Source organism: Elephas maximus, chromosome 9 (assembly GCF_024166365.1).
Source record: "Elephas maximus indicus isolate mEleMax1 chromosome 9, mEleMax1 primary haplotype, whole genome shotgun sequence".
NCBI classification, from domain to species: domain Eukaryota; kingdom Metazoa; phylum Chordata; class Mammalia; order Proboscidea; family Elephantidae; genus Elephas; species Elephas maximus.
Window position 1 is genome coordinate 3,585,641 of NC_064827.1, and position 22,669 is coordinate 3,608,309.

Consider the following 22,669-nt stretch of genomic DNA (forward strand, 5'->3'; position numbering starts at 1 on the left):
CCCGCCCATGTGAGGCAGCCCCCCAGCCCAGGAGGGTCTCTGGAAGGAGGACGCTCTGCAGAGCTGGGGACTGGGACAAACAGGTACCCTGCAGGTGCCACACCCTGCCTCTTGCTGTTTGCAGAAGGAGGCTATTTCCAACTACAGCCTCAGTGTTCTCAGATGGGTGACCTGAACTGGCCTGGGGTGAAGCCCCTGCCACGGAACTCAGGCCAGCATCCCTGTTGATGGGCAGCACTGACACAGGCCAAAGAAGGCCAACCCTGCATCCAGAGATGAGTCTGGGCCTGTCACCGGCCTCTGGCCTGTCCCCCTGGCCCCAGCTTTCATTTCCTGAGCATGAGAAGAGCTGGCTGGAAGACCTTTGCAAAGCTGGGTGTGTGGACCAACAAAGGTCCTCGTGGATGAAATACTCTGAAAACCAAACAGCTTCCCAGCTAGGCCGAGGGCTCTGGCCCAAAGCTTGGGCTGCAGGAGCTCAGGGTGGGGGCCGGGGATGCGGGACCACTCAGCCCCTCCCCATGCTCATTCAGAGTGCTTCCTGGACCCAGAAAGGAGGGTGATGCTCTGCCAGGACCCACTAAATCCCCAGGTGAGAGCCATGCACTGAGACCAGGCCTCACCTCCTCCGTCACCCTGAAGATCTCCTCCAAGCCAAGGATCTGACACTGACGTCACTGGGCTCCCCCTCTCTTTCTCTCTCTCTCACCTCCATGGAAGGGGCCAGCCTGTGCTGCTACTTAACCCACTCCCTGGCTCCGTCCCGGCCCCTGGGGAGGAGTAAGGGCCACCTCTCTGCCTCCGTGGCCCTTCTTAACATCTCCAGCGCTAGGGAACAAGAAGGAGACCCACACTTGTCTCCCCAGGACAAGGTGTTAAAGCCCAACCCTGACACCCCAAACTGGGGCAGGAGCCCCCAAGCCTGACTTCACTTCCGAGATGCCAGGGTGGGCTCAGCTCCACTGGTGGGGGCTTCTGCAGCTGGTGCTGTGGCTTTTCTCTGGAAGTATTCCCAGGGACACAAAAAGACCTCTCCCTTCCCTTGGCCCTGGAGCCAGCGTCAGCTATACTTATGTGTGTGTGGTGATTTCTTTCCACCCTTTCAAAGGAAAGAGACAAAGGAAGCCTTTAGCATCAGAGGCACCAGATGGAATAATGGGGAGAGCCCCTCAAAGTCAGCTGCCGCATTTTACAGAGAGGGCAGAGGAGGCCCAAAGCTCACGGGCACTTGGTGTGCCGGGATAGCCAATGCATTGAGTGGGTTTGGCCCGGCCAGGCCTATGTCAGGTTTTAAGTTTCTGGCTTTGCCCAGTTAGCCACGGGAACTCCTGGCTGCTCAGATCCATGTGGGTGTGTGGCCGAGTGGGACTCAGTGAAGTCCCCTGCACCCGCTCAGGGTGGGCCACTGGCAGCTTGGCCCTCCCTTGCCCAGGATAAACAAGAGGACTTCAGGGCAGCTATCGCCACCAAGATGCCTCCCCACAGAAGATGCCCCGGAGATGGGGAGCCCAAGCCCATTCTAGAAGCCTTTCCAAATGAGAGCTTTGGCTGGGTTCTTACAAGATACTGGCTTGGCCACCAAGAAAAACCTATAAAGCCCTTGGAAAACAAATGGAACCTATAGTCCCTGTTTGGGTTTTTTTTTTTTTCTATGTACGTCTGGGGTCAAAAAGTGTCAGCAGTTTCAACTTGCAGAGAAGGTGGAAAGAAGGGGAGACCAATTCAGAGCAATTCTGGAGAACTGTGAGGAGACGTGCCCTTCTCACTGTTTCACCGGGAAGCCAACATGCATACCGCTCACCAGACCAAGGAACCCCCGTCAGACCTCACACCAGAAGAGCCCAGGCACAGAGAACACGGTCAGCTACCGGGCTGCTGCAGTCTTGCACAAGTCCTCCCCACCCAGGATGGCTAACAAGGCTTGCTGGCAGAACACCAGCTTCCTCTGCGCTGTGCTCACTGCAACCTCCAAGCAAGGAGGCAGGCTGCTAAGATGGTCTTGAGACCGGTGCCTATTTGCAAGGCTCAAGGAAACACTAAATTAAGCAGCCCCAGGATATTAATTTGGTCCTTAAATTACTGAAATTGAAAGAAAGCTTGGGAAGGGGGAGGAGCAGCAGCTGCTAAACCTATTTGTTTCTTTTCTTTCTTTCTTTCTTTCCTTCCTTCCTTCCTTTTTGCTTTTTGTTCTCTATCTACCTATTATCTATCACCTACCAATGATCTACCTATTATCTATCTTCTGTCAATCAATCAATCTATCTACTATTTATCAATTACTTGTCTTCTATTTAACGATCTATGTATTAACTACCTTCTATCTCTAACCCACTGCCAAACTACCTTCTATCTCTACTATCTATCAATTATCTATCAACCAACCTATCCACCTACCTATCTGGAGCCTTGGTTGCACAGTGGTTAAGAGCTCAGCTGTTAACCAAAAGGTCGGCAGTTCGAATCCACCAGCCTCTCCTTGGAAACCCTATGGGGCAGGTCTACTCTGTCCTAGAGGGTCGCTATAAGTGGAATTGACTCCACGGGTTACAGGTTTAAAGGTACCTACCTACCTACCTACCTAACTGTATTATCTATCCATCTACCCACATTTTATCTCGCTCTCTCTTATGTATCCACCTGCCCATCTTTTATCTATCAATTATCTATCAATCACCTATCTTCTACTATCTATATTCTATCTATCATCTATTACCTATCTTATGTCTATCTACCTGCCTACCTATTACCTATCATCTGTCTACCTATCCACCTATCTACTTATCTCTATCTACATACCTGTCTATCTATCATCACCTATCATCTACCTATCTACCCATCATCTATCCCTCCACCCTACACGCCGGCTCTGCTCGAGGACACCATGGTGCCTGAGGTGCAAAGGACTCCCCTGAGTGCATAGCACCCCAGGGATGGGGACTCCCTGTACTGTACTGCACAGGGGAGGAGGAGGAAGCTGAAAGTCGAGATGGTAAATGCTCTGGGAAAGCCACCTGGCTACCTGGTGGCACTCACTACCTCAGCACACCACCTCTCGGGACAGGGTGCTCGTGGTTCGGCGGTCCTCAGCCACCAGGGGCTGGTGAAATGGAGACCCCAGGCCCACTCCAGAGATGCTGATCAGGGGTCTGTTTACACATCACACTCTTCCTGAAGAAAGAGGTAAACACAGAGGCCTTTAAAGCCACAGGCTGTGCTCCGGGGTGGGAAGAAAAGGCCACGGGGCCCATTCATTCTCTCTTTACTCCCAAATCAACCTTTTTAGCAGCCCAAGGGTAACCATGTGAAAGCCCAAGAACCTAAGCTGCAAGGTAAACTCACCCAGCTTCTAAAAATAGGCTGGCACAGATGGGAAGGCCGGTGCCTCCTGAGAGGGACAGCCCCTCCCCTCGGAAAAGACCTAAACGTCGCGGGGTTCATAACTTTTTGCTCTGCATTTCCATTTTGTTCCCCTGATCCTTCATATTTTGGAAAAGGTGGAGGATTTATCTTGGCTTCTCCCTGGTATGCCCAGCTTGTATGTCAAGAAGGCGGTGGGGGGGGAGGTCTCTGCTTGTCGGGAAATGACAAATGACCACCCCATACTCCAGATTCTTCCGAGGCTGAGGGACCAGCCTAGGAGGGGTGTCTGGAGGGCCTGTCCTCCCAGCCAGGATGTGAGAGGTGGGACGTGAGCTCAGGGTCACTCCGGGTGGAAAGCCAGAGGCTATGCCCAGAGGAAACAATCGCAGAGCCCAGCGGCTGTAACCATGAATGATTCAAACATTCACACAGACTCCTAGGCTGTCACAGCCCAGACCCTCCAGGGACAGTCTCAGTCACGCAGCCCTGACACACCAGGCCCCAGGATGGCATGGCAGCACATCACTGAAAACACCACAGCAGACAACCCCTCCTGTGACAGCCCCCCTGTCCTACACACCCCAGAACGGAGTCGCTCTTCAATCCCACAGTTCTCATCGTCTTCTCTGAAACCTTTGCATCTTTTCTGTCCCCTTCTAGAGCGGCAGTACAGGGGTCGTCTAGAAGTGGGGGCCTGATAAGACAAAAAGGAGGCCGACTCAGTCTTCCTCCTATGGACACTCCTCTGTACTGCACGTGCCTTACAAGAAAAGGGATTCTTAAAGGTATTAATTCCTTTTTGGATATTTTAAATTTGTAGTAAGGCTTTCGGGGCACAGAGGATAAAAAGTTATAACAGCAGATGAGGCCTAAGGCTAGCTTCCTCCTAAAGCAAATTTACCCTAAACGCTGCCCAGAATTACCCTTAAAGGTATTTAATATGAACACGAACAACCTTTGTGCTAACAAAACAAAACAAAAAAAGCCGCTGGTGAGAGGGCCCAGCTAACCTTTATTAAGAAAACCTAAAAATGGGATTGGAATTTCAAATGGGCTATTTAAAAGTGAACTCAGACACTAGCATGTTAAGATTTGTTGAAGCAATTAACTGGAATGTCATGAGGAAAGTGGGCATTTAATCACGAATAAGAATCCAAATAGGTCAGCCCACACTAGGGGTCCTTCCTAGAAAAATGAACGGGAGCAGGGGGCTCGTTTGCTCAGAGGTTCCCCCTTTTCCTGACTGGTAGGAGGGGCCCCCTCCCTGGCTGTGGGTGTCAAATTTTCCACTGTGATGTGATTGGATTTTATTTTCCTTTTTTATTCGAACTACGCATGATTCAATTTCTCAAGCTGTTTCATCAGCCCTCCTTGTCAACCTGGAGAGAATGAGGTGTGTTTTTCCAGCCCTATTAAATTGTGTCTTAGCAATCCACCCCAACATGTGCGCGCGTGTGCACACACACACCTATCTGATAGCATCCCTTTTTCCCGTTATCCTCCTCAGTGGGGTCTGTGAAGTAGACTTCACCCAGGACTGGGTCAAAGCCCTGGGGGGTGAAGGGGGTGTAATGGGTGCTCCCTACAGGCCTCCTCCAGTGTTCCTCAAGGCAGCCCTACCCACAAACCCTAACCAGCCATCACCTCGCTGCTGAAGCCAGGCGGGCGCTGTCCACTTCAGCACCACTCCCTAAGCCTGTGCCGCGTGGGGAGGTGGCCGGTGCTGCCACGCCCCGCCGGGTTCTGGGCCTACCTAGTTTTTGCATGCATGCACGGAGCCTTTCTTCAAGATTGGACACTCTGCTCTGCAGTTCATCGTAGTCATAGGCGCCAATTTCCTCTTGCAGCTCGTTAAGCACTGACGTCAGATTCTGGACCTCCTCTTTAAACTGCATTACCAATTTGGCATCGGCCTTGTACTCTTCCAACACAGGTATCAAAGGCCTAAGTTCGTCCATTTTCGCTTTTATCGCCTGCAAGGTTAAAATAAGCTGGGTTCAGTGCGATGCGTGCAAAAACTCGCCACACCCTGCCTTGGCCTGGCCGGTCCCTACGTGAGGGAGAAGGTGCACGCTGCTGCTGTATTTACAGGGTTATTTATTCTGGTCCCCGTTAGTCAGGAGAGCACATGAATCAGTCTTCAGAACACCAGCATATTTGGGAAAGGTCTTTATTGTCAGTTCAGAATGCCACATCTGAGGGTTACATGCTTTCAGTCACATACACAAAGTTCTTTTTTTTTTTTTTTTTCAAAAAATGCATTGACAAGGGTTCAAACTATTCATGAAATGAATCTACAGTCGCATGCAAAGGAGGATCGTGGTTGTATTCAAGGCTCCTGATTGATATGGTGCTAAGTATTGGAAAATCATAGTTAAAATGCATGGTGCAAAAAAGCTCTCTGGCTCTCTTTCATGGTTACATGGGAGTGAACTGCTTCTTCAGTCACTGCAGCACTGAAAAAAGTCTTTTAAGTTAGCCCTGCAAGCAAGAAAATGAGACACTGTTGAAGAGCTAGCTCACTAGCCTGCCTTACACAGATAGCCACTAACACACAAATATGCTCATGGTCACTTACAAGAAAAGGAAAGGAAAAAAAACAAAAACAAAAAACACGCTTGAATGCTGGGGTTAGCGGAAACAAACTGCTCAGATGGTTATTTAGATTCCTTCGCAGCAATTTCTGTGGAAATTCTGTATTACAATTTAAGCATGGCAAAAAGCAATGGATTGCTTTTTCTTCCCCCTCCCAAAGCATACTGCCCCCCCATTTTGGAACTCAGAGAGATGCCTGTGCAGGCGAAGCCTACAAATACGAGCTGTCCGCCCCCCACCCCCGTGTCCCCAGGCTGCTGTTTATGCCCCTGCCTCTAAGAAGCCCCTGCCACTAAGAAGCCTGAGTCTGCCACGGAGAAGGGCACGGGCCCTTTGAGGAGACACAAATGTTCTGTGGCCAGACAGGTCAAAATCTATTTCCAAGAGAATTCACGATGACGTGTCGGGACAAGGACAAACTGTCCACCTGCCTTCGATGAGAACAACCATCTCATTCCCCTCAACAGGATCGGGCCGCTATTACGTTATGTATAATATGGATTTATAACGTCATTAGCTTGCTGTTCTGTCTACCTAATGGACTGCTTTTAAAAGAGAATTAGTTCTTGCTTCACGCAGAGAATGCATCAAAGAAAAACATTAGCCTAAAAAGGACAGGGAGGCAGGGAGGGAGCACAGCAGCCATTTTCGCTTGGGTGGGCGAGGCTGTGTAATTGGGCCCTGGCGTTTGCATCCAGCCTCCATCCCTAATTAACATGCAAGTGTGCCTTAATCAAGAGGCGTGTCATTTCTCAATTTAATCATCTCGAAGCTGAGCAAATGATAGGTGTGTATAGACATATTGGTACCTATGTATATGTAATCTTACGTCAAATGAACTCTGGCTCTGATATCCACAGCTGCCTGGGGACAAACGACCCTTGCCCCCCGCCCCCGACCCAGTGAGAAAGACGCTGGCTTTTCCCTCTTTTTTCCCTGCTAAGCTGCCTTGTGCCTTGTCACAGCTGAATTAGGTCAGATGTGAAAAAGTGCCCTGAGTGATCTGGCTCAGACTGGCTCTAATCAATTAAGCTAATACACGGCTAATATGATTTACCTGTAGCAGCTGTGGGATGACAAAGGCTGTGACATCCCGTCCCCAGCTAATTGCCACTTGGCTAGGGAAGCGCAGGACCTGGGACCCCAGCTTCGGACTCCAATTGATTGAAGCTAAGGTGTGCTGGGAACCGCTAACCCGGCCGGTACCTGTCCAGGTGTCTTTCGCCAAACGAGGGCAAGGACAGGTGACCTCTGTCTCTAAGGACAGCAGGCTGCACGGCAAAGAATGACCCTTGCTATGCCTCTCTGCAGCCCCAGATCTCTATTTCTAGGGCGGGGGAGGGGGCAGGAGCAAGTGCAAAGGGAACACAAGCCCAGCCTTGGAGGTGGAGAAGGAGGAGGAAGGCACATACCTTGAACTGCCTGGCCAGGTGTTGCTTATGACTCTCCTCCACCTGTTTGAACTTGGACTCCAGTCCTTTCATCTGGTTCTCCATCTTCTCCACGTACTGCAAGTCTCTCTGGGTCCGCCTGTCCAGGACCTCTATGGATTGAGACATGTTTTGCACCTGTCAAAAAGGCAACAGGTCAAGGAGCAGCTGGAGCGGTGCCAAACGATCTCATGTGCCTCCTAACACATGACACTGACCTTTCCTACCCAGCCAGCGCCTAGGGAGCCAGAAGACGCCATGCGTTATTTACTGGTTAATCACCAACATCGAGGGTTGTTACCACCAAGAGTTCCCCAAACAGAGCAAATTAGCTGGGTAAACATTTCCTCTGCCACCTTCTAGAATGCGTCCCTACAATTCCGGATGCAAATCCGGGGTGCGGGAGACTGCACTTGTTCACTGAGATGGCTGCAGGCACGGGGCTGTGGCTGATCCAGCCTTTTCTTTTTTGGGGGGTTGGGGGGGTGGGGGTATGATTTCTGTTCTGCAGGAGGAAATCCAGCTAAGCAAGCATAAATACCAACAGAGTGGAACGGCACTGTCGGGCTGCCTGCGCCCCCCAAGGATAAATTCTCTTTCATCCTAAAGCTCACTGATGTCTTGCTGAGGAGGGTGATCGCTTAAGTGCGGGATGAAGGAACAGGGAATGGCTCTCCCAGCTCCGGCATCAGGCCCGCTTCCCCTCTCCGATGCCATCCATCATATCCACAATGTCATAAGTAGATGACTGCTCTGTAAACATGTACATTCAGAACACACAGCCCGGAATCAATCACCCAGCAAATGAAGGATCGCTGTTTTACATCTTTACAGGCAGCTCAGAATTGAGTCTAGCCTCAAGATGGAACTTTAATATTCAACAGGATTCCAGAGAGCTTAAAAGAAAAACAGTTTGAGTGCGGCCATCTGCCAGTGCATCTTATTTTCAGGAAACAGGCTTGCACTCTGTGCCATGCGTTGGGGACTTTGGGAGGTGGGACGTCTCTGGGGCTTCCTGTGGTGGTGTTTGGGTCATTTTCTCAAATTCTAATCCAATTACTGGGGAAGCCGATACCTTCACAACAGCAAATATTCATTCTGATCTTGCTGAATTTGAAAATCCTCTCCCTTCTAGGAACAAAATTGTTTGGGTCCAAGGCTCAGCTTTGACTGGTCAGTGATGAGAAGCGCTGGGTGCGGGGTTTCCACCTCCCTTTATGTCCTCCGCCCAGCAAATAAAATTAAATTTAAAAAGAGAGAAAGAGCAGCCAAAGGAATTCTTGGTAGGAAGAAGACAAATAGTGCTTCTCTCAGCATTTAAAAAGGAATTTTATGACTTGTTATTTGAAAGTAACATATATACAAATTCAGTTTAAAACTTCAAGTTTGTAAAACACAATGTGGAGGTGACTTTTACTTGCTCTGATCCTTTCTGGCTAGAACGATTTGCGGAAACTGAAACAGTTGCTCTGTTACCTGTTGTCCCCAGTGCCCCATCCCCCTCTCATTCTGCCACCTTGTGTGATGGCAGCACCGCTGCGGAGAAAAGCTGCAAGTCTGTTTCCGTTCATCCTTCAAGACCTAGTCCACATGCCACCTCCTTCAGGGAGCCTTCCCTGACATGCTGAACCAGCAATGGCTGCACGCTCCTTGGAAACAACAGCATCACCTTGTTGGCAGAGTGCCCTGCCCAGGAGTAACCCACGCACCTGTCTCAGGTGTCGGGGGGGAGGGGCATGGCCTTCATGCTCATCGGTGACCCCAGCACAAAGTCTAACACCTGTCTCTGCGGCCACGTGGCTGGGGGGAAGGGACAATGCAAATGATAGCCCCAGCCCAGCTTCCCCTCAGCCTGGCCACAGTAGTCGGGGTTACCACTCGGGCTGGGCAGAGCGGCTGAGCCCACCCGGCTGCGGTCTCAGGCTTCTAGCAGGAGGCCACACACAGCACGATGGCCTTCACGCTCGCCAGACAATAAATGCTTAAAAAATTTAAAGATGTCAGGCTACTCAGCTGCCTACAAAAAAGCCTTCTCCTACAATCCCCTACTGTGAAGAAACACTTTCCTTCCCGGCCAATTAGCACAAGGGTAGGGGAACCCTGGAGTGGTGACTGAGCTTAAAGTCATAGTTGCTCCCCAGCTCTCTGGGCCCCAGAGTACCACTGTCTACGTGCCTGAACACTGACTTTCTCTTACTTGGAGGGCGTGCCCCTGAAAAGCCGGCTGACGTTGGCTCAAAGTCATGCCACTACTAAATGGCACGGCCACCCCACGCCCCACCCAATGCAAGGCACGGGGGAGGGGGGCGGTTATCAGAGCATGCAGCAGACACACCCCCAGCCTCAAGGCAGAGACCAACTGCAAGAACTTACTCAGCCTGTGCCAGGCACTGGGACTCATCATTTGATCTTTGAGATATTGTTTGATCTGATATCTCTATCATTTGACTGTTACCAAACCCTAGGAGGTGACACAATTTTGAGTCCCACTTGACAGATGAGACCAAGGCTCAGAGAGGCTGAGCGACTAGTGTACTGTCACACAGATGCTTCTTCTGGGACCCCAGCCTCTGCCTTTAAGCTCAGGGCCAGGTGCTTCTTCAAGAGAACACAGCTGTCTCCCCACCTCCTTCCACACTTGCCTCTCAACAGAGGAGGGAGTCGGTGGGCTTCAGTCCTAGCTGGGGACTCCAGGTCACTTAAAACTGGAATCTCTGTTGGGGGACCTGGGGCTTGTGCCTTTGGAAAGCACGTGGTGGGCCTGGCGTGGATCCAGGCTGGCAGAACCTGGAAGGACTAAGTTCCACAGTGACCCTGAGCCCAGGGACTGGACTAAGGCTGGGTCAGAGGACGATGGACAGCCTCCCTACTTCTGCCCCCGGCGGTGCCCTCTCTGCACCCCTCCACAGGTGAGAAGAGGAAAGAGAAGGAGCAAAGGAAGGGAAGATGGAGGAGACACAAGCGTGAGAGGGAGGAAGGAGGGGGCAGCCCGTTCCTTTAGCACACACAGGGCATGGAGGAGGGACAAGTCCTCTGAAGATAGAGTGGCCATTAGGATCTAGAACAGGGTTGTCATTTGTAAAGCACCAACCTGGTGACAAGCCCCAAGACTCATGTTCCCAGGGGCTCCTAGAGCTTTCTGGAATGTACTTTTGCCCTGTCTGTCCTCTTGTCCTCCCCGCAAGCATCCCCTCCCCAGAGCCCTGGGTCCAGTCCTGCAGTGCCCCTGCCCTGCCTTCCAGCAATCCCAGAGGCGCCCCAGCTCCTTCTTCTGTGATTCTGAATAATCAAAGCCTCAACTGGGCTTTGGGCTAGTTTGGCATTAAAACATGTTTGTAAAACCTGTTAGTGCACTGCACTTCAATTCTTTAAAATCATTTACTCAGGGGGCTACAGATGGCAGAAAAAAATCACACTCGATTCCTTAAAAGGTGAACATGCTCCATTAGCCCGAGGGAGGCCCTTCTTCTTGCCCAAGGAAGCCCGGGTCTCCACACCTGCTTTCAGACTGCTGGCTGGGGCCGGGGGCTGGCAGCAACCAGGAGCCTTCAGAGCCTAGCAGAGACAGGAAAAGCCTTGGGACTCTCTCACGCACCCCCGTCCTTGATAGTTGGGGAAACTGCGTCCAAGTAAGGGCACCTGCTTTGCCCCCAGCTGTGCTCAGGAACACATTGAGCTAGGCTAGAGCTGAAGAACACTGCCCCCAGCCCTGGGAAGGTGACTCTGTCCCTTCCCAGCGAGGAACTGTCCTGTCCGCACAGCCCAGGGTCTGTCCCTCCAACCGCAGAGGCCGCCCTGCCCCTCACGACCTCCTCTCTTACCCTAAGCTGACGCCCACTGTGGACAATACAAAGTCGGTCTCCAAGAGTCCAGGCTTTCCTGTGTGTGGGGGTGTGAGGGTGCGTGCATGTGTGCATATGTGAGCGTTTGTATATGCGTGAGTGTGCATGTGTGTGACTGTGTGTGTGTATGTGTGTCCGTGTGTGTGACCATGTATGTATGCATGCAACCATGAGTGTGTATATGTGTGTGTGTGTATATAGTGGATGTGTGAGTGTGCGTGTGACTGTGTATATGTGTGAGTGTGCATGGCTATGTGTGTGTATATGTGTATGAGCATTGCGATGTATGTGTGACTGTGTATACGTGTGTGCGTGTATATGTGTAAGCATGCACGTGTGTATGTGTATATGTCTGTGTGTACCTGTGTATGAGTGTGTGTATACATGCAACTATGTGTGTGTATACTTGTGCATGTGTGATATGTGAGAGTGGGCATGTGTGTGACTGTGTATATGTGCACGAGTGTGTATATGTGTGTGCAACTACTGTGTGTGTATGTGTGTATACATGTGTGAGCATTTGTATATATGCGCATGTGTGTATATGTGTGTGTGCACGTGTGACTGTGTGTGTATGTGTGACGGCGTGTATGCATCTATATGTATATGCGTGTATATATGTAAGTACGTGTATATGTGTATGCGTGCCTGTGTCTAACTACGTGTGTATATGTGACTGTGTACTGTGAGTGTATGTGAGACTGTGTGTGAGTGTGCATGTGTACATATGTGTGACTATGGGTATGTGTGTAACTGTGTACACGTGTGTGACTATGTGTGGACATGTGTGATTATGTGTGTGTGTGTATCTGTGTGTATGTGCGTCACTATGTGAGCATGTGTTTGAGTGTGGCTGTGCATGTGTGTGACTGTCCACACTCAGGGTGTGAAGGATCTGTCCCTGCCCTACATGTGTACCCTGTGAAATTCCCCTTCCCCTGGGGGGAGTGAGCAGTGGGACAGAAGGGTCCATCTCATTTTTTTCTCCCCCTAGTAACTCCCAGGGAACCCCAATAGTCAGGTTGACCCCAGGATAGAGGGTTCTTGGGTCCTTGGGCAGAATGTGCCAGGACACCCTCTGGCTTGGTTGATCAAGAGAAGGCTGCCTGGGTGTAGTGAACGAGGCCAGGCCAGGAGGGATGCTAGGACACCTGGACCCAAATTTCCACCTCTGTGAAATGGGGCAGATAACCCTGTTGACTCCACCTGGTTCCTGTGAAGATTAAACTAAGGGATGGGTCCACAGTGTGCATGCACACTGCAAGGGCTGCTCCCAGCTGTGTTATGAAGTAATTTACCATGCTTTCACAGCAGGAAGGCAGCCTTGTGGTGAATACCTGGCCCTGCCATTAGGCAGGTGCAACCATCCAAAGTCAGAGAGAAGATCCCCATATGTAAAACCTAAACTCCTGTGCTTCCCTGGGCCCAGAAGAGCTCTCCCAAGTCAGATGCTGGGCAACAGCCTGAGACCCCTGGACTACAGCTTGTGAGAATCACTCCAAGAGATGGAAGCCAGGAAGGGGAGGCCCTGCATCCCATCTTGCCACTCTCTGGATCTATTCATCTCCTCTTGGGCCACCCTGTGGAGTCTCCACCCACCCACCCATCCATCCATCCACACACCCATCCCCCATCCATCTACCCTATCGTCCATCCATCCATCCATCCCTTCATCCATCACCCTATTATCCACCCATCCATCCACCCATCCGTCCATTCATCCGTCCATCCATGCACCCATCCATCCATGCACCCATCCAGCCTTTCATCCATCCACCCATCCAGCCTTTCATCCATCCACCCTATCATACACTATCATCCAGCCATCCATCCACACTATCATCTGTCCATCCACCAGTCCATCTCTTTATTCATTTACCCTATAATCTTTATTCATTTACCCTATCATCCATCCATCCATCCATCCATCCATCCATCCATCCATCCATCCATCCATCCATCCATCCATCCATCCATCCATCCACCCACCCACACACCCACCCACCCATCCATCTACCTATCCATCCATCCCTTTATCCATCTACCCTATCACTCATGCATCCATTCACAAATATTTCGAGTGGGGACATGCAGGAAAGAGGAACGAGTGAGGCCCTGGAGCTGGGATAGACCCTCAGGCTAGCCCAGCACTGGTGCTGGCATGAACACTGGAACAGCCCTCTCATCTTTCCTCCCTCCTCCCCCATGCACTCACCTTCTCTAGCAGCTGCCTCAGCTGTTTTGTGCGGGCATCCCGTGAACACATGGTCTGCTGGGGGGCAACCACTGTGCAGATACACCTGCCCTCGCTGTCCTGGGCAGAGCTGTACACCTGCCAGCTCTCCTCAGGGTTGGTGGGCAACACCTGGAGAGGGAAGGGTGCAGCAGGGTGAGGTGGGTGAGGGAGAGGGAGGGAAGCGGGGGAAGTGAGACCACAAGGCAGAGCATCAGAGACTGCCACCAGGGGAGAAGGTCCCCATCCAACCCCAGGGAAGAGGCAGGAAGAAATGGTCCAAAGACCCTCTGACAACAGGCAGGGATGCAGGGGCACAGGCGCCCACCAGGGTCCCCAAGGCCAGAAGGGAGACAGCAAGGCATCACTCTTGTCACTTCTTTTTAAAACAAGTTCAACCTAAGAAATGTGTGAAGTCGTGGCATCTCCTCAAGCTGCTGTGTAAGGTGGGACGAGGGGTAGTCGGAGGCTGGGGCTAGGTGGGGAGCCAAGGCGGGGAAGCAAGTGGCTGGCTGGCTTCTGGCGTCACGCAGCTCAGAAATAAGACACCTCCTCCGTCAGGCAGGCAGGGTGCTGGCACGGCCAGGCCGCCCTGCCGCTCCCTGACACTTGGAGGAGGATGTACCCGTAGTAATAGCCGAGACCCAGCAGCCGATTAGCCTGGAGCTACAGCGACCCATAGCCATCCCAGGGCGGCTCCAACTCCAGGCGGCTCCTGCCCACGCACCATTTGGTGGATTTCACCAACTTGGGTGGCACGCTGTGCACAGTCACCCCAACCTCAGTCCTGAGGCGTGCCCAATGACCACCAAGGAAGCCAGAGCCAGGCCATGGTGCGGTCTCCTGCAACCAGCCCAGGTGGTCCTGAGGACTCGGTACACAGGGAGGAAACCCAGCAGGAAAGCACACGCCCTCCTGCCAGCCCGCCAGGCTGCCGCTCCTGCTGTCTCCTCCACCTTTCCCTCCACTGGACTCGGTCACCTCCCTGCTATTTTTAGCCTGGGGATGAGAGGAGAAGTTGGGAGCGGAGAATCTATAGTAGTGATATATTTAATTTCATTCACTGCCGCCTCAGCAGCTCAGGACCCAGGGGGCAGGGAACGCAGTCATTGCCAGGAACCGCTGCACAATTCCTGTTTAAACCAGGGCCAGGTGGCAGTGATTACGGTCTTGGGAGGGGGTCACATGGAGTTCTAGCAGAGCTCCGAGCCCTCAGCAGCAAACATGGAGCAGGAGCGGAGAAGGTGTCCTTCACCTCTCCTTTGCTTAGAGGGGCGGGTCTGGGTGGCCCCTGCTTAGGCGCTTCTGGCTCCTTGGTGGTTGTCTGGCTTGGCCTGGGCTCCAGACACCTGCTAAGTCAGCCCTGCCTCAGAAGCAGCTGGCCACTCATCCCTCTTCCCAAGGCCTGGAGATGGGCAACTCCTGCAGGCAGGACGGGAGGGGTTTGGGAAGGCAAGGGGTGCTCACCGCAGCATACCCTCCTAGGGGCCCCGCCTGGTCCCTCTGCAGCCCTTCTCTGTGAGGACCTAGCTGGACCTTCCCAGGGGACTGGGAAGAAGGACGCCTTGGAGTCTTGGGCTCAGCTCGTGGCTCCGCGGCCGGGTCCAGTCCGGCTTATAGGAAGTGGGATTAGTTCCCAGCCCCGACTGGGGTCTAGCCCCGACTCCATCCCTTGCTTGGTGAGTGACCTTGGACAAGTCCTCTAGCCCCTTGGCCTCAGTTTCCAAACCTTTACAATAACAGTCTTAAAAAAAAAAAAAAAGATTGTTAACTGAATGGAGGCTAAAACTCGCCGAGCCCTTAGCCGGCGTCCCCTGCCCCACGAGGGGACCGGGCAGAGGAAGCATCGCCCCAGGAAGACCATGGAGGGACAAGGGGCCGGGCTGGGGGCTTTGGAAGGCAGGGTCAAGACCGCAGCGAGGAGGGTCCGCCCCGGGAGCCCGGCCGTTGCCCCCGCTCCGCCGCTCGCGACCCGGGTCCCTTGCAGCGCCCGCCTGGCCAGGGCTGGGACCGCGGAGAGAGGGACGAGGGAGGGACGCGCGAAGCCGGCGGCGGGGCGCACTTACGCCGGTGCTGCGGTCCAGCGTCCCGCCGCTGGCCGCCGAGAGCTTGGTGGTGTTGAGGCCCACCAGCGAGGGCAGCGTCTGGGACATCCAGTTGGTGATCATGGCCATGGTGCTCAGCACAACCCCGATCTTCAGCAGCGGCACCGACATCGCGCCTGGCGTCGCCTCCTGGCCGGCGCCGCGCCGGCGCCGGCTCGCGCTCCCCGGGCAGCCTCAGGCGGCGGGCACCGCGGCGGGCAGGGGCGCCCGGCCGTGTCCCCGCACCCCCTCCGCCCGCCGCCGCCGCCGCCCCGCCGCCGCCATGCGCGCCCGGGCCATTGCCGCACCGCCCCGCGCGCCGGGGAGGGTGGCCACAGGCGGCCGGAGCCCGCCCGCTCGCCGGTGCCGCCGCGTCCCCGCGCCTGCTGGTGCCGCCGCGCTCCGCTCCGCCGCCAGGAAGGGCCGCCTGCCTGAGCTCGGCACGGGCTGCGCGGGGGCCGCGGCCGAGGGAGGCGGGGACACGCGGGCACGGCGACGCAGTCCGCCCGGAGAGGGGTGGATGCTTCCTCACTCGGCTCCCCGCCGCCCCCTGGCTGCTGGCCGCGAGGGCTGCACTCCCTGGGCCGCGGAGGTGGATCGGGGTGACCGGGAAGATGCAAACCGCACCCCCAAGTCATAAGGAAACAGCCCCGCGTGGGCCTCAGGGGCGATGCCCGCTGCCCACCCCCAGCTCTTATCAAGCCTCATGGCCCAGCTGCAGCGATGCGCAGGGCACCCCTCAGGCACCCTTAGTGCCTTGCTTTGGAGATGAAGGTTGTCCCAGGAGGCCCCCTCCACCCTGGCTGCCAGGTCAGGCTCGAGACTGCCCCCCAGCCTGGGGTGCTGCTAGAAACCCACGGGGCGGAGGGTGGGGGGGTAGGGGGGTGGGCTGCTCTTGGGTCTGGCTCTGAAAGCGGCCCCTCCTGGGGGGTCTCCAATTCCAGGGTGCCTGGGAAAGGAGGGTGGGAGGAGAAGCCGCTGTGATGGTTCTTGGCAGCAGAACTGGGCGGGGGGGCGGGTGTGCCCTGCTATGAGCATACAGGGGTACAGGGGTGTGGGAGCAGTTGCAGAAGTGTGCGTGGGACTGGGGAGCTGAAGGGGCCACCCCATGGGGAGTGTGATGGGGTGGGCCTGCAGGGATGTGGGTTTGGGGACCTGGGTATCATGGATAGGGGCGTGTGGTTGAGTAGCCTGGGCGCGTGTCCTGCCTCCCTGCCGGAGTAGAACCTGAGTTCTGACGTCCAGGCAAGGGACAGAGCTACCGGCACAATGGGCTGCTGGTCAGCACCAGTGCCAGGACCCAGGTGGGTCTGTCAGAAGCCGCTGGCCTGCCTGGCCCACACACCTGAATAGAGCTTCTGAACTTGCAGAAGGTGGCTAAGGGCAGAGCAGGGCTGCTTCCCCAAGCCTTCCACTAAGCTTCCCCAAGCCTTCCACTAAGCTTCCCCAGCCACTGGGCGGCAAGGACTGCCCTGGTTCCTGGGAGCGAGTCTCTGCCAGTGTGGGACTTCATCTCCTTCCCGGGCGGGTAGGGGGGTGGGGGTGGGGGTGGGGGTGGGGGTGGGGGGTGGATCTGAAAGAAGGACCTTGGATGCAGGGCCCGGCCCTCCCGGTGCCCACCTAAGACAGGTCACCGCTTTCCAGGGCTGGTCCTTCTCCCTGCCCAACCTGTTACGGAGAGGACTCCCTAAAGGCCAGGTGACCCTGGCCTGGGTGCAGGTTTGAGACCCTGCCCGTTCCCTGAAGAAGCTCCTCAGTTTGTTTTCCTGGCTAATGAAAAGGTTGAGAAGGGCTAGGTGGCAAGCGGGTCTGGGGTGAATGCTGCGGATTCCAACTGTTGTGGAGGGGCGCCACCTACCAGCGCAGGCTGGTAGTGCAGGCTCTGCTCCGCACCTGGAGCCTTAGCCACAGCGCGGCTGGCTGGGGCGCTGGAGGCCGGCGGGTCCGCAAAGGGCCGCCTCCCCGTCTTGAGAGCGCCTCCGTAACACAGATTCCTGGCCACAAGCCCTGTCTGCCCAAATCACCCACACCCGCTTTCCACTGCACAAGCAAAATGACCACTTACTGTTGGAACAACTTCAAATCCAGCCCAACCCAATCGACAAAACTCTTAGTTCATCTCTGAAGCCACAAACACTGATTTAGCGCCTAGCCCTGCTGGTGCAGCAACTACGCGCTTGGCTGCTGAGCGAGAGGTCGGCGGCTCACACCCAGCCAGGGGCTCCGTGGCAGAAAGACCTGGCAATCTGCTCCCATAAAGACCACAGTCTGGAAGACCCTATGGGGCAGTCCTACTCTGTCATACGGGGTCGCTAGGAGTTGGAATCAACTCGACGCGAGCCAGCAACAAGTGGGAGGAGCAGGGCCCAGTGTGCCACGGGTCCCAGGACAGAAGAAACAGCAGCATGACAACGGCACTACTGGGGCCCCTTCCTGGGGCTGGGAGCTGCACATGAGTCCAGACTTCCCTACGACCCAGGGAGCAGACACCGTCCCCGGAGCGTGGCGGCACACAGCCTCATCTTGCGTGGAGCCTGGAGCCCGATGGCCTGAGTTCCAACCCCAGCTCTGCCGCTTACTGGCTGTGAGCCTTTGTGAGCCCCATCTGTGCCTCCGTTTCCCCATCTGTGAAATGGGCTTAATAATAGAACCCTTTCTTTCTGGGGTGACTGGAGCCCTAGTGGCACAGTGATTAAAGCACTCAGCTGCTAACTGAAAGGTCAGTGGTTTGAACCCACCAACTGCTGTGGGAGAAAGATGTGGCAGTCTCCCTCCATAAAGATTACAGCCTTGGAAACCCTATGGGGCAGTTCTACTGTGTCCTATAGGGTTGCTATGAGTCGGAATTCACTTGGTGGCCATGTGTTTTTTTGTTTTTTTTTTTTGTTTCCCCTGGTATTAGGAGGATTACATGAGTTAATGGAGGAAGAAGCTTGGCACCTAATCAAGGTGTCAGTCACTGTTCATTGTCGCACCCTCTTTGCAGAAAATGAAACTGGATCAGAGAAGACCCACAGCCAGGTGGCCTTGGGAGAGCTGGCCCTGGAAACAAAGTGTGATGCTCACGGAGACCCCCGCCACCTCCCTCCACAAAGACCACCGAGAGAGGTGCTGCTGCTGCGATGTTCGGGTATGGAGGAGGTGGTGTCAGATAGGAAAATAACCCCAGCAGCCAGAGTGACATTCTAGGAAGTTTAAGCCACAGATGGGTAGATAAAAAGAAAAATATATATATACACACGGGAAAAGCTCTCCTGATTTTGAAGAACTTCCGCTTTGATTTTATGCCGGTAATGTCCCGTAAGGATTTACAACTGGTACTCTAAATTCAAAGAGAGCCAACTTGGCTGGGCTTTTGCACCGAGGGAATGAAATCCAGGTAGTTTGCAATGATGGGGCCAAGAGCAACTCCACAGAGCTGCTGGAGGCCAGGAGACCAGGGACACCCCCTGACCCCTGGGACAGGCAGTCAGGCTGTGTGGGGAGATCTGAAACCTCCTTGTCACACGTCTCTGAGACCAGGGACACCCCCTCACTCCTGGGACAGGCAGTCAGGCTGTGTGGGGAGATCTGAAACCTCCTTGTCACATGTCTCTCGAGCATGTGGTCATGTTGGGGAGCCAGGGCGGGGGCACTGCACCCCCTACGGTGTGGCTGAGAAGCACTCTCTCAAAAAGACAGCTTTGGTTATTTACACTGAGTTTGCCAAATCTGAGCCAGGCTTGAAATTCCTACACGGCCTCCTCCCTAGGGAACAAAGCTGACCCCAGGAGGTCAAAGGATTTGGGGGTGATGGGAGGCAGGCTGCCCCCACCCACCGTGTTGCTTTGAAATCCTAGCTAATCCTCTCTTGGTCACAGGGACAGACACACAGTCCTCCATGCCCTGAGGTGGGGTGTGTGGGCACAGCAGGGGTGTCAGGGGACAGGGCCCTGGCCCCGAGCCGGAAGCCTATACCCCAGCAGCTCTCACCAGCCTGGAGATTCAAGCCCAGTCACCGCAACTCATTTAATCCCAATCCCAAATCATCTCTAGTCCCTAAAACCCACGGTGCAGGAGAGACGCTGTTTCTAATTCCTTCTGAAGGGGTCAGTGGGGAAGCTGGGGCCAGTGTCTTTTCATCTGGAAGGCTACAAGGCATTTCCAAAAGCAAGCCATGGGTCTTAGAACGAAGCACTTGGATTAAAGGATCCATGGAGTCGCCCACACCAAGTGCTCCTAAAGAGGAATTGAAATCCCCATTTCCACACAACTTCCCCAAAGCAAGGGCCGCCTGTCTGCAATTGTGTCTTAATGTTCAGGAAAACTCGGAGGAGCAGGCACCCAGCCCCAGCCTGCACTGAGGGCTCTGCACGCATGGAGCCACCTGGTCCTTCCAGAGGCTCCTGGGGCCGGTGCTCTGTCACCTCCACTTTACAGATGAGGGCTGAGGCTTGCAGGACCTGTCCTGGTTATGCAGTGAGCCAGCCTCTCCTCAGAGCCAACGTGAGCGTGGTAGCACCCTTGCCTTCCTGAGGTCCTGCAGGCCCTTCAATCTCATGGGTCCCAGAAGGAAAGGGCTGCATGGCCGCAGGCCCTGGCCAGTTGCACAATCCCACGCGAAGGCCGTTCCGTGGGAGCACCCCAGGCCTCCCCACCAAGCACATGGGAAGGGCAGGAAGGCCGCCCCTCCCTATCTGGGCCACCTGCCTTGATGAGTCCCACCTCAGCCAGGTCTCTGTCCTCCTGCCATCCTGTTTTCAGGCCTGGCCCTCGCAGTAGGAGCCCCGGTTTCCCAGCTCTCAGAACAGGGCGAGTTACGTAACTGAAAGGATGCTCCTGCCTCCAGTCCTAGGCGACACACCCACGCGGAGTGCTAAGAACACCCTAATCCAGCCCACAGCACCGTGTACTGGGCTGGGTGGCACATCCGACCTCCTCCATTTCACAGACAGAAAGTGGGGGCCCACGGGGAGAGGACTGGCTTGGGGCCCAGACCAGGCGTGGCTGCTGGGAGGAGAGGGTCCCCGGACCAGTTCCTGATGCTTCATGGCAAAGGGGCCTCCGGCAGGACAAGCGGCAGGTGCTCTTTGGCCACTTAAAGGGCTGCATATTTTCCTCCAACGAGGAAAGCTACTTACAGAGGAGAGAGACAGGGCCACTTCCGCCTCTCCTGCCCAGCGTGCGCCTTTGTCATGCACTTTCTGAGGAAGAACATTCTGGAGCAGGGAGAGGGCTGGGCCCAAGGGCTTCTGAGAGACCCCTCCTCTGGTGGCTGCCCCCATGGACTTGGCCTCAAGCTGGCAGCTAGCTTGGGAGGACCCAGCAGCCACAGAATGCCACTATGGGTGGTCCGAGCCAGATGTCCCCTTTAGCTGTCACCTCTATTCCACCTCCTTCGAGGCCTCTGGGCTTACCAACAGGTGGACAGGATCACCATGTCCAGACAGTAGGACACCAGCTTGGCTGTGTAACCTGCGATCCTGGGTGGTGGGAGGTGGAGGACAGGCCCCACGCCACATCTGAGCTGACGTGTTAGAGCCCCCGCGTGTCTCGGCCAGAGTGGTGCCAGCCTGCAGCAGGTAGCCGAAGCCTGGACAGAAATACACCCTTGTCATTGACACCCATGGCATTTTGGGTTTGTTTCCACCACTGGCAGAAGCTGACTAGCACAGAGCACTGAGCTCCTTCCACGGCCACCTTGTCCTGCCTTCCTCTCAGTTTCAAGCTCCTTCCTATGGCGTCGGGATACAGAGTCTCCATTTGAACGCCTCCAGTGACAGGGAACTGACCCCTTGAGGGTGCATTCCTCCTCCCCCATTGTCGTACAGATGTCACTGGTGAAGCCACAACTGGCCACATTTCCAACCACCAGGCCAAGTCTGTATCTACCCAGCACAGAGCAAAGCAGCCCCTCCCTGCCAGGCCCTCCTCACACACCCTCCGCTCCCTCTCCGGCAAGTTCCACATTGCCTTTATGAGTGTGGCCTCAGACAGGCTCAAGTCCAAACCACAGGGGAAGCCACAGCCCCGTGTCCCCTTGCTGTCCCGGCAGAAGCGGAGCCCAGGTCTGGGAGCAGCATCTGAAGAACCTGGTGGGGGTGGTTGAGAAGCCACATCACACCCTGGGCTGAACTCACAGCTCTGGGTGGGGGCGGGGGGCCACACATGTCACTGTTTTCTCTTTGCCAGGTGTGGGGACACACCCTGACGAATTAAGGACAGCCTGGTTTCCACCGGTAAATCATTGATCCCCAGGTGAATTAAAAGGTGGTGTCTTTACCCTGGTGGCATAGTGGTTAAGAGCTACGGCTGCTAAACAAAAGATCAGCAGTTCGAATTCCACCAGGCGCTCCTTGGAAATGCTATGCGGCAGTTCTACTCTGTCCTATAGGGTCGCTATGAGTCGGAATCGACTCGACGCAACAGGTTTTTTTTTTTTTAAATAAAAACACCTAAGAGTCAAGCCTGGCATCCAGCCAAGTATTTAGGAAATGCCCAGGGACACAACACTGGTGTAGATCAAAAGACTCTGGGGCTCCAGACCCCTGAGACCAAGTCCCTTCTTCCCAGAGGACCCAAGGGTCCGACACACAGTCACTCTAGGAGCACAAGCCCTGCCCTCGCCTCCATTATCACACGGCAAACAGACCAGGGCCCTCTCCTGCTGAGCCTAGACTTGGCCTCGGAAGCTTCTTGGCGAACTCCACCAAGGTCAGTGCCGTCTCTGGGGAGACACCTGCTTTAGAAGCCCGTGTGTTACTTCTGGAATACAGGACCCCTGACTTGGCCCAGGCCCTCTCCCCAGCTGTCACTCCCAACTGATTAAGCTCGAGTGCCAACAGAACACGACTCCAGGCGGGGCTGCTTTGGGAGAGGAGCATGTGGGCATGTGTGAGTGTGTGCGCACACGTGTGAGTGTGTGTGCGCACATGTGTGTGTGCATGTGTGTGCATGTGTGTGCATGTGTGTGCATGACTAAGCATGTGTGTATGTTTGTGCGTGCGCGTGTGTGTTCCTGTGTGCACGCGTGTGTGCATGTGTCTGTGTGTGCACATGTGTGTATGCATGTGTTCCTGTGTGCACGCGTGTGTGCATGTGTTTGTGTGTGCGTGTGTGTGTGCACAGGCATGTGTATGCATGTGT

At 54.7% G+C, this 22,669-nt stretch overlaps 1 protein-coding gene across 2 annotated transcripts in view; it reads right to left on the reverse strand.

The window, feature by feature from the left end:
- OLFM1 (olfactomedin 1) overlaps window positions 1-22,669 on the reverse strand; it is a 44,913-nt gene that overhangs the window by 14,526 nt on the left and 7,718 nt on the right. The window contains exons 1-4 of one of the 2 annotated variants that reach the window (XM_049896369.1): window positions 15,527-15,763; window positions 13,443-13,592; window positions 7,368-7,523; window positions 5,114-5,333 (exon numbers count right to left, since the gene is read on the reverse strand). In XM_049896369.1, the coding sequence (XP_049752326.1) occupies window positions 5,114-5,333; window positions 7,368-7,523; window positions 13,443-13,592; window positions 15,527-15,676 (676 nt within the window). In that variant the 5' untranslated portion in view covers window positions 15,677-15,763. Of the gene's footprint in view, window positions 1-5,113; window positions 5,334-7,367; window positions 7,524-13,442; window positions 13,593-15,526; window positions 15,764-22,669 lie in introns of those variants that run through there. The other variant, XM_049896370.1, reaches the window with a different exon arrangement.